Source organism: Notolabrus celidotus, chromosome 1 (genome assembly GCF_009762535.1).
Source record: "Notolabrus celidotus isolate fNotCel1 chromosome 1, fNotCel1.pri, whole genome shotgun sequence".
Taxonomy (NCBI): domain Eukaryota; kingdom Metazoa; phylum Chordata; class Actinopteri; order Labriformes; family Labridae; genus Notolabrus; species Notolabrus celidotus.
Genome location: NC_048272.1, coordinates 35,642,237 through 35,654,705, shown reverse-complemented (window position 1 = coordinate 35,654,705; position 12,469 = coordinate 35,642,237). Strand labels below are relative to the sequence as shown.

The window sequence follows — 12,469 nt, the reverse complement described above, 5'->3', positions numbered from 1 at the left end:
CAAAAATAAGCTTTGTTCTCTGAATAAAATGAGATATATGATCCCATTATCACGAGAAAAATAAGTTCAGATCTCAAGATAACAAGATTTGTTTTCTTTTAGGGCTTCTGTACAAAACAAAGCTTGCAGAAAGGCATAAAGGAGTTTACACATGCAATTATGGTTATGAAATCTAAACAGTTTGATTACTTTAATGCACAAGGAACTACTTGTTGAGGTTGGAGCAAAGGTTGATAGTTTGGGTTCAAACATGATTATACATCCCATGGAACAAAGACCTCACTTTTTGTACGAGCTGTCAGAGATAAAGAACCTCTTTTGCCCACCTGCAGTGTGCTTATGTACAGGTGGACTAAACCATCTGGACCAGAGAAAGAATATAGAATGCTTTTAAATGTGTGTTAATTCTGCTGATAGAGATAATATATCGTGTTATATATACATACACAAACTTATTTATGCAACATAACCAATCTAACTAGGTTGTTTAACTAACGTATGCTAAATAACTTAAGAGGACAAACCCTTACTGATGAGTTTAAGTCCTGTGTGTGTTTGACCCATCCTGCAGCCCTCACAGCTACACTTCAATGTGTTTCAAACTCTCCAAACTTTATGGAATAAACACATAATAACAATAAACTAGAGGACAGGGCCCACCCTAAAGGGGGATCCACGGTGTCATTTTTTCAAACAGCTGTATTCGACATGCTGTCGGTGAGAACAAGCTTCTATTTACAGTAAAAACGTCACAACAAACTCACACAAACACAGACCTCAGCGATAATTCATCAGATTATTTAGAGACACTTCCTCACAACAACTTGACTGAGAATATTTGATTATGTTTCTGCTCTGATACGACTGTGTGTGGATGGCATGAGTCAAAGGGACTGAAAGAGGCTGACATGTGTCTGGTAAACAGGAAAACATGCAGGTCAAGTATCTCAGAATAAAGCTGGAGATTAAAGAGATTTAGTTGTTTATTAGTATTTCTCCTGGCTTATTCAAAGTTTAGAGGGAGAGTCAAACTAAATCATACAATTTAATTTGATATATTATTTGAAATTAAATTGATAGGTTTAAGTGTTTTGAATGAAGCTGGAATGTTAATGGTGAAGAGAGGTAACATCTCTTCCTGAGTTTTGACCTCTCAGCAGTGTCAGAGATACATTTATAGGTCTTATTTTCAAGCCCTGTTTGTGAAAGTGTTCAAACTATGATGAGCCTGCTTGTTAAATTGATTCATTCATGTGCAGTGAGCAGGTTTGGACGTGCCCCATTAATGCTTCTGCTTTTTATTTACACAGTTAACACACATGTATAAACCATGTGTTGTTTACAAGTCCGTATAAAGAGCTCTGTGTATGAGGTTAGCACAGTTTTCACCTATCTGGTATCCTGCCATCTCTACAGAACAGAATCTCTCACTTCTTTAAACCTGTAATTTTAAGATTAAGATTAGATTTGTATGGATTAAGACAATTTGTGAGGCGAACTGACTCATGGGTTTCTCTGTATAGACCCAAAACAAGCACTTAATCTAACCTTAAAGCTCCTTAATAGCTGCTCATTCTTTAAAGTGAGCTCTACCAGAATCATTGCAGGGTTTCAACCTCTGACGGAGACTTGATTTAAAGTGATATCTACAATTTAAGCACCATGTAAGTTTTTATTTTTAACAAAATTACATGATTAAACTTAAACTATACACATAGTTATAGTTAGTTATATATTTTTTGTGATGTACCCAAGGATGTCCACAAAGAAATCACTGGACACTGATGCAAATTTTGAAAGATGGTCAATCTTAAAGTCCATAGGGAGTCAGTCTTTTATGAGGGATGTCAGTAAGAGATGATGTAAGGTGAGCAGGTTGTTACTGCGAGTTGGAGCTCTGACAGGGTGAGCAGGAGCGTCTGCTCACCCTGAAGGGGTTCCTCCACTATATCATACAGCTACTTGCTAAAGACAACAGGGATTTTACATCAAATATAGATTTTTTTTGTGAAGTTTGAGCAGCATCTACACTGCCAGTCAAAAGTTTGGAAACACCTTCTCATTCAAGGGTTTGTACTTATTGTTATTATATTGGCCCTAATGAATCAGCACAGCACCACATTGACTTATTCTTCCACATTACTGTCTGTGACATCTTCTCTATTTATCAGCCTCATAACACCGCTGTGTTCTTTTAAGGTGTTCATTTTCTGGTTTTTCTCACCGTAAACAAACCAAACATTAGATTAACTGAACGTCTTTGTCTGAGCACTGATATGTTTACAGTCAGTCCACACCAGAGCCTGTGAGCCACATGCCCAACAACAGTCTGTGTTCTTCAAAGCAAAAGTCTGATATCAGGAAATAACAGACCTCTGAAACACTGAAACCTTACGACCAATCAAAATCACTTAGCGCAGCCATGTAATAAGCAGGCTTATAAAGACATCAAAAATAATGATAACATCAATGAGTGTAGGTCACTGAATCAAATATCAATACCAAAAAATAATCCTCCATAAATACTTACATGATTTCCATATTATGTTTTGATTTGCTGCCCCACTACGAGGGTAACACTGATCAACATTGCTGCTGTCACCTTGTGATGGCTTTCAAGTTCCACAGTTCTCTGTGAGCGTGAGTCAAAGACGCAATGTTGTTGGAAATGCCGTTGCGCGTGCCAAAATAAAAAAAACTAACTTTCATTTGGTCTCTACAACCCCAGCATGCACCTGGATGTCCTGAGTATCTTTGACTTCATTGGTGTCCTGCCTTAAAGGTACAGTGTGAATAATTTAGCGGCATTAAGCAGAACATACTTGGTAGAGATTTGATACAATATATACATACGAGTATGTCTAAATTTGTGTATAATCACCTGAATATAACACATTGTTTTGTTTTTGTTCACTTAGAGTGAGACGTTTATATCTTCATGAAATAAAATGCACTGGTTGTAAGACAAAATAGAGGAAGAAGAAGAAGAAGAAGAAGAAGAAGAAGAAGAAGAAGAAGAAGAAGAAGAAGGTGGCAAAAACTTGACAAATATAGGATCATAATTATCACGCAACACAGGCGCTTCATTGTCTCTAAAGCCGCCATCTCATCACCAATGGGAGGGTGAGCAGTATCTACTTATTCCCATTGTCCCTGCTTTCAATCAATCAGAAGCTGCCGTATACATTCAGAAATACAATCAGCTGTTTGTATTCATTGTTGCCCAGGAGCACAAGTCCCCCAGCATGGCCACCAGAGGATAAGTCATGTCACCTATAAGCCCCCTACACCTTTCTATAGATCTGACAGAACTGTCTCTCACCTCTCAGCGGCCCTCGTGTTTCCTCTTCATCCTGAGCTGTCCTGGTGATAATCTGGTCATCTTGAGTTATTCCCCAAAGCTCCAAGTGTGTCAGGATAATTGTACACACTCTGGTGACAAGAGGGCTCGAAATAACATGCCACAGCTTTACCACATTCATGTGTGTGTGTGTGTGTGTGTGTTTGTGTGTGTGAGAGAGAGAGAGAGTGAAAGAAGTGCCAGGCGCCAGCATGTACAGCAATGCCAAGGTCTCTACTTTCCTTTCTCTGGTTACCCATCAGCTGCCATCTCTTTAGCACCTTACCATGGTGAGGTCCACGACATATACATGTATGTTCACACAGAGACAGACAAAGAGCGACACCGAGGAGAGGAGATCTAAAGCTGGATGTTAACATGACGTGAAACCATGATGCAGCGGGTTGTTTTGAGCAGGGTACTAGGGAAAGACTTACTGTAGGTCCTCTAACACAAACTTCTGTCCATATTTGTCCTCTCTGTATCGTCGGAGGCTACTAAAGCAGACATCGCTCAGTTCTAGGGTTTGGGAGCGGTGTCAGACTGAGCACTGGTTTGGTATCTTGGTATTTCTGTGCACACAGATGGGGAAGAGATGGTCTATGATAATGCAAATCTAATGACAGATTCTGACTTAGTCCATTGTTACTACATCCTCAGCAATCAAACATCTGCCTACATGTCTGCTCAGTGACTCACGAAATCCATCAGGAACAATCTGAAAGTAAATTTTGTTGCGATCGGTAAGCTGAGTTTTGTGAGGATCTTATTCTCCTGCCAGCAACACAACCTTGAAAAGAAAAGATGTATGTATGATCCTATCATTGTATTCTTTTATTACAGATATTTACAGTCTGTCATCTACATGTTGAAATATATGAAAATTCTAACCAAAATATGTTCTTCACATCCGCTTTTATCCTGAAATCAGATCAAGCTGAAGCCTTGCTGTAACTTAGTTCAGCCTCACAGCCCTGCTAGCCTGAAAACAAATGGTTATTGTTCATAATTCATCTGTCTTTCCATATTTGCCCTGTGATGGGTTGGCAGCCTGTCTAGGGTGTACCCTGCCTCCCGCCCCAAACGGGATAAAGGCTGATTTATACTTCTGCGTCGAATCAACGGCGTAGCCTGCGCCAGAGGTCCACGTAGCTCCTGTACCTACGCAGAGGCCTACGCACGTAGCTGGCGTGCACCTTCTCCAAAATGTAACTACCCGTAGAATCGACACAGACCGCAAGCCCCGTGATTGGTTGGCTCGGCGGCATTGTATTTCCTGCATTTACAGCACTTCCGTGATCCCTGCTCATCTGCCGTGTATTTCATCTCCTCCTCTCTATTCTTCATGTAATCATGTCTGTATGATAAACAGCAACATGTATCAGCTGTAGATCAACATAACACGCTCTGAATCTCTGTGGAAAAGTAAACAGAGACCGTTTCCAGAGGCTGGAAACAGGCGACCAGACAGTCAGAGAGACCGCGCTGCCCTCAAGCGTTTCGGTGGAGAACTGCTGCGCGACTCAGTCACATCGACGCACGATGTGTGTGGTGCTCATGTCCGCGTCAGCCCCTGCTGCGTAGGGGCGACACAGAAGTATAAATCAGCCTTAAGCGGTCAAGATAATGGATGGATGGATTAATCAAAGGGATTTGCCTGTTTAGTCGACTACACGTTTGTTGTCACCCTCGCCAGTTTGAATCAGAATTACTTGTAGTAACGAATAATGAGCGCATTATTATCTTGTATTGCTGTAGGCCTAAAATCAGGCCTTACACTACCTGACTGTAAACAAGCACAGATGAGGGATGGCATCTCGTAGTGTGGTGAGGTTTGGCAGCATTTTGATCTAGAAAATGAAGATAAAGTTATCTCTGTCTGCTTAACTGGACAGGAGCAATGCCTAACAAGCACAGGCATGTGGATGTTAGCCTGCAGGGAAGACCAAAATCCGGTGGTGCTAGCTCTGATAACTTTAGCCAAATTCAGCTAACCAATGTGGCAGCATTTAACCAAAGACTCTTTGTTTCCAAGTTGTGTTTAAAAAGGGTTCAACTTTGACTGCTATCTGAGTGTTTTCTTACCTTTAGACTTGTTAGAAATTGAATTTATGTTTAAAAGACACAGAAATTAATCTGAGCACCCCTATTTCCTCCATTTGTCTCCCTCTACTATCTGGATTTTTGTCCATCTCTACAGAACAGAGTCTCTTACATTCCTCGTTTTAATATTTTTGTGCATTAGTCTTTCTTCGTGCAAGTCAGACATGTCTGGTGCACTGAAAGTGAGGGACAGTCATCTGCAATCAGTGTGGTAAATACTGAAAGAGTGGCACTGTTAGAGGAAGATGTCAACATACACGCTTAATCAAAAAATTCCCACACACAGAAACATCAACACCCACAGAGTCACTGGCAGACCTCGAGCGGCATGCAGGTGCAGCAGGAAAAGTCAGAGTGAGACAAGGAAGAGGAGGGGGAAGAGGAAGGGGAGGAGGAAGGGCGATGACTGACAAACTAATGAAAAGTAATATGCAAATCATATTTCCACAGCAGGACACTAAACATGACTCAGCAGCCGCAGAGATTTGGCAGAGCAATCACATCCTGGCTGACGGGCTAAAGGTGACAGGCACAGGCAGAGCTGCAGGTGAGGTAAACAAACAGTCCGGTTCAGGCTGTGGTTTCAAGTGACGTAAGAACAGCTGAGATGTATTTGAGCTGTTCTGAATCACATTCAGCGCATGCATGTTTTAAAAAGTGTTTCTTACATGAAATAATAATATTCTGTCATATTTTTTCAGCACTGTTAATTAACACATCTAACGTCTCCAGCTAACAACTCTATTCAAGTCTTCAGAGTATTTAAAAAACTAATAAATTAAGGATTGTTTCCATAAGATGTCAGGAAATAGACCCTGCCCGTCATCATTTCTAAAAGGTCAAGGTGACATGTTGAAATAGCTTATTTTACAAGTACAGCAGTCCAAAAGCCTGAGAGGTGTTTAGATTACAAAGGAGAGGAAAGAGAAATATTAAAATGTGAGAAGCTGGAGCCAGTGAATTTTTGGCACAATTAATCGATTCTGTGCAAACATAAGAGAGGACTTCAAGTTTCTAAACCATGAAGTTTAGTTTGCTTTGAAAAGAGTGTTCATATGATAGCTGGTAATTGTGATACAGATACATCTACTTCATCCTAAAAGTATTGCTCTGGGTGACAAAGCAACCTGATTGAATTAGTCCACCATCAGTAGAAAAGACATGAATATACGACGTAAGGAGTATTTTTAAGCTCATGAAAACAGTTATATAACACTTCCTGTGACTCTGCAAGAGTTATGTCAAGTCAGAGGAAACAACCATGAGGATGTCATCAGTATTATCTCTACCTGGGTTTGAAGCAAGCGGCAAGCTGTTTAAAAATATGAATCCAATGCAGAAGTGCTAAAAACAGAAGTTCATTGAGGATCTGTTTGACGCTGGCCGATCTTTATAGCAGAAACAAACATGTTTGCAGCCTGGTACAAAAGACGAGTGTAGTCTGGATAGCTCATTTCTCGATCGGCACACACTGTACGGGGGGTGAACTTTTTTGTAAGGCAGCAATTTCAAAGATATTGAGATTACGAGTCTTCCAATGAGAGGCACAGCTGACTTGATTGACAGGCAGGAACACTGTAGCTGTTGGCGAGGAGGCTCAAAGCCCGCCTCTTTATGTCACAATCGCTCAACGGCAGCAATATGGCTCCCGTCAACGATTGGTCTTAAAACAGCGCTTCGGAAAAATCGATACTATGTCCATATTTTATACAGTCTATGGTTTGAAGGCTACAAATGTGCAGTACAAAGTGCTGGTATGGAGTGTTAAGGTTGGGGTTGGTAACCAGGTGGGAGCAAGCCAATTAAAAGATGCGTTTAAATGGCCTTATGGGAAATGTAGGATCCTCTGTTTTTGAAGATTTACTCTTAGTGAGCATTTAACAGCCTCGGCTTTTAATATCTAACTATTCATTCTTTCATTCTGCATCTCCAGAGTTTTCCAGCAGCTTATAAGTGCAAAAGTGGAATACTGGAGTGCTCATTTAAACCAAAAGGACTTCAGTGGAACCTTCTCATTTTGCATTTCTTTCATTTGACTTCATTTGTTTCTTCTCTCAAGTTGCAACTGCTCACTATACTGTGGTACAAGTCATTCAGTCTGCTTTACATTTCTCAACATTTGGAGTCCACATTTCTGAGGCTGTCAAACGGCCTGACAGCGCCAAACTCAGCTCACATGATGACATTAGAACAAGCATTGTTTTCTCTTTTGCAGAAGGCGAAATCAAAGCTGAAAAAACAACCTCATGTCCTCTTCCCACTCCAGCAATGCTCGAGTACATCTGCTTGATCTAATACAGTTTATTCACTCGCTCTATGCTGTAAAATGAAACACAACTTTGTAACATTGACGAGACGACTGTGTTCTACTGATTTGAGCACTGTGCAGGAGAATGGATCTGTGAGAGGCTGTTAGGATAGGGGATGATGTTCAGTTGTATGATGAATTTTGTCTGAAGGGTTGGAGAAAAAAAAGTGGATGTCAAACTGCACCACAAGAAGCAGAGCCAGACTTGTTTGTCTGGGATGGCAGCACTGCTGCGCTGATTTTTTGCAGGAGTGGCAATAAGCACATACAGTATGTATGTAGATACATGATGACATGAGATTATCCCTTCTGTCAACACATATCATACTTTTACTAAGATTAAAGTAATGGAACGATAAAAAGAAAGATTTAAAAATTTTTGTTTTACTTAAAAAATGAAATGAAGCAGACAACATGTAAATCTTCAATGCTGGCTTCTAGGTCTAGAAAATAAATAAAATAGTACATTTTACCCATTATAGTAAAAAATATCCACAACAACAGGGGCTTAACTTGAAATAAAACCTTGAAAATAGAAAATGTAATGAATTTTCTGCCTTTCTTTTTGCAAGATGACTCCTAGGTTTAGGGTTAGTGAACAGTTAATTATCAAAAGCATCGGTAGCAGTAGGTTAATTCATTACAGAAAACACATCCACCTGCTCATATAGGTATGCTAATTTTCTGCAGACCAGCTAAATGAAGCCACATTAAATCACTTTGAGGGACATTGGGGGTCGGAAGTCTTTGGAAGCTATATTTTGGGGGTCACAGGCTGAAAAGTTTGGGAACCCCTGGTCTAAAGCACCAACAACAGGGGATGTGCTACATTAAAATGCAAAGAGAGCTGCTAGCATCCTGTTGCAACACAGACCACCAGGGTGGCTGATTTAAGTCCAGTATGGATAAAAAATGTGGAGGTTGGATTGGTTGCTGGAGAGGTGTCAGTTCACCTCCTGGGCACCACGCTATGTAGCCCTTGAGCAAGGCCTCTAACTTGTGTGCAGCCCCCTCACTCTGTCATCTCCCCATTGATGCATGTTCATAAGGCTCTGTTTGTGCATGTGTGTATATATTTCAGCCTATGTCTCTGCAGCATGTTCAATAACAGGAGAAATGTATTTCCCCTCAGGGATTAATAAAGTATCTTCTTCTTTTTCTTCCCTTGGTTATGATGGATGGTTGCTGTTTAAATAATAGATCTATAAGAACAGTCTTATAAAGTGTTGTAGCTGTAATAAAGAATGCTGCTGTGATAAACTGCTCGTCATTCACGTTACTTAAGTTGCGTTACAGAGTATTTTGTTCAGGCTCAGTTTCTCTCCTAATTGATTTCCCTCCTTTGACCCTTTGTGTACCTGCTACTGCGTGAAGGTGAAACCACAACTTCAGGATGTGTTGAAGTGTTGAGATACAGTCCTTACAGCCCAACACAGATTTTTCCTAACATTGAAACCCCGTGGAACAGACTGGCAGCTCGGCAGCCTGCCTGTACATGTCTGCTCTGTACTGCTGTCACCACGCCTTCAGCCCCAAACAGCACAATTACCCTGCACTCAGTGACAGAGTTCAAGGTAGGCAGTGCTGTTTGGCAAGGCTATGATTTGATTTATTCTGATGAATCTGTCAACCATATCAGTTAGGCTGTCTGCAGCGAGCCGTAAACATAAACACACAAGGTTGTAGATATGTTATTATAAATCTTACACAGGTATTCATGCAAGGAAGTGAAATGAAGACACAAATAAAGACAGTAAAATTCACAGCAGTTGCAAGTTAAGCAGATGTGAAGGACTATGTAAGAAGGGAAATGTTTTATATAATAATGAATAGTAACGTAAAGGTAAAGTAGATTCCACATAAGCCTCCACTCTCTGACAGAAAGCAGGGAAAATCCTACTCAAATGATGAGCACTGCTTGTAAATTTGCTGAAGCTATGAGGGATGAATGGCAGCAGAAAATGGAGCGGAGCCTGCGGAGGAATGCAGAAACCCACCTAACCACCTCCCACAGGCTGCCGGGAGAGCAGGCACACACATGCGACCCAACCGACCGGCCCCAGGAAGAGGTGGCACTGTGCAGCTCTGCTACACAGTCACTCTGTGTGCTACCCTCAGCTGGGGTTTAGAGCCGCTGTAGTCTGACAGACTGCAAAACTTCAACATCTCTCTCCAGCTGAGAAAATTAAGTTTGATACGTCTAGCTGACCTTGCTGAACTCTCTTTTTTAAGTTTTATAACATCCCTATTTTTCCATATGTCAGACTTAATGACTTGTTGTAGACCTGAATGATTTAATTGGAAAGTCAGAGTGGGTTCATTCCTCTTTAAAATTGTGTATATAACACTGACAGCCTCAGGGTCTGATTTGGTGACAAACTAAAATAACTCAGGACTATGGAATTCATTTTTTATGGATGGAGGTCAAAAGGTTGAATTGGTTTGTGAACTCATTCAATTAGCACATTAAGTTTTACAGGCAGCACTCAAAATAAAAAAGTGGTTTGCATAAAAAATGGGTTGAAGGTTAATAATACTAAACAATGAGCAGAGAGGACCTGTTTACTGAGAAACAGTTACATCTGGTAGCAATTTTAAACTCCTACATGCATCATATTATATTGTTCTCACATTCCAGTGAATATGTTTGTAGGATGTAAAAACTTTAATCCTGCGTGCATGAAGTAATATCATGGATATGAAGATCTGTCTGTGAGGAGGTCTGTATCTTTGCAGCAGGGACACCGTGAGTAACTTTTGTTGTGAGAGTCTTCGCGGGGGGATGTAGCGGTGTTGGTAAATTATTAAGTCAGAGGGAGAGACTGCGTGTGTGTGTGAGTGTGTGTGATGGTTAACAATTAACCTGAGCGGCCACTGAGCTGCAGAAAGAGGACAGACGATGAGTGGATGCGCAGATGAGGGAGAACAAGAGGATTCAGGTGAATGATGGAAGTAGAGGTAGTTAAATCCAACTTACAACCAGTTACTCGCGTTGGCCGAGAGAAGCGCGCAGCAGAGCATCAGGACGCACCGCAAAACATATTCCTCGGTCATCTCGAGAGGGAAGGAGGAGAGGTCGGTGAGAGCTGAAATAATCCCGAAGTGGACAGAAGGTCAGCGGTGACAATGAAGCAGCAGCAGCAGCAGCAGCAGCAGCAGCAGCGGAGAAGTCTCTTAATCCATCGTCCCGCATCCAGTGGATCATCCACCGGCGGAGACGCGCAGTCTCACAGTCCGTCCGTCCGGTCCTGCCACTCCGCACTCCGGACAGGGATAAGCAGAGGGGGCCTAGGAAGGATGCTAAAAATACGATCAAAACTCTGGAGCCGCTCGGACTGAATCAGCCCCTTCTTCTTAATCAACGTGTTTGCTTTCCCTCTCCGCCGCGCGTTAAAGCCAGCAGGGAGAGCGCATTGAGTTGCAGTCACGTTAGAGCCAAATTAAAGTTGTTCCTCCTTTCTAAGAGCTTATCTCAAGGTCCTGCTCACGAGGTTCTCCTGTCAGCGCTCGGCGGGCACTACAACTCTTCCCTCTCACATGTACACGCTGAGCGTAAATACGCACGGGTCCTCACACACCACCGTCTCTCGGTGCGTCTGGCTGAGTGGAGATGTGTGCGCTGACTTTAGTGGAGGGGCGGTGCGAGGATATAGAGGTATGGCAGTGAGATGGGAGTTTTTTGGGGATGGAGGAGGCGGGTTTAGTGCGCTGCTAAGGTAGTGTGTGCGTATGTGTGTATGGACGGGACAATGTGTGTGTTTTAGAGGTCTCCTGGGAGGATGCAATAGCACAGCCATTCACTAATGCCCTCCCCAGCCGCCCTCCACTCCTCTCCAACACACACATAAACACGCTCTCTTTCACTGACACACATACACTCCTCTCAAACCGCACAGACACTTCTTGGCAGCACCTCACTCTGCCTGTCACACACTCAACCAAATATTCTGCGGTCAACAGGCTATTTAAAGCTTGGCTGCAAAACGTCTGCATTTCAAACCAGCAAATCCTAATAATATGACAAATGTCCGTTGCACAGTATTGATTGATGAAAAAGTTGTAGGAGGATAATAAGGTGAAACAGCCACACTGGCCTCGTGTTGAACCACTGAGGACTCTGGTGACTCACCTGATCCTGGCAAAAAAGTAGAACTGAGCACTTCAAAATTATATTCTATTTACATAACAATAACAATCTAAATGAGAAAAAACACTTCATTTCTGCAGAGGACTCCACGCTGCCTTAGTCAATCACTACAAATGACTTTTTTCAATCCTGCAGGGTTTTATTTTTAACTGCAGTGAGAATCCCACAGTTTCCAAATTTGCCTGAGATGTCAGACTGAATTATGTAGAAAGGTGAGGACTATAAAAAGATGCACAAACATGTGGGGTATCTTTTTTTAACATCTCCCAGCTTTAAGAAAAAATGATGCTCACACATGAAGCTCAGTAAAAACAAAGGAGGCTAGAAATGAAGAAAGATGAGATTTTATGTTGCCTCTATTTAAGGCAGAATTGGTCATTATTCAACCCAGAGGAATGTTTTTGTTTTTTTTGCTTTAGATGCTCAATATGCAGAGTAAAATGAATACTGTTAACATGCAGATTATGTGAATACATACAGAACATCATATTTATAAGAAAGGTTTAGAAGAGTTCAAACTTTTCTCACTTCAGTGGCAGTAAAAGGGGGTAAAGACATACATATTAAAATG

At 41.6% G+C, this 12,469-nt stretch overlaps 1 protein-coding gene across 1 annotated transcript in view; it reads right to left on the bottom strand.

Moving 5' to 3' along the window:
* Positions 1-11,331, bottom strand: part of wnt4 (wingless-type MMTV integration site family, member 4) — a 31,983-nt gene extending 20,652 nt beyond the window's left edge. Inside the window, exon 1 of the mRNA XM_034686524.1 lies at positions 10,729-11,331. Within this exon, the coding sequence (XP_034542415.1) occupies positions 10,729-10,805 (77 nt within the window). The 5' untranslated portion in view covers positions 10,806-11,331. The remainder of the gene's footprint in view (positions 1-10,728) is intronic.
* Between the last annotated feature and the right edge of the window lie 1,138 nt (positions 11,332-12,469).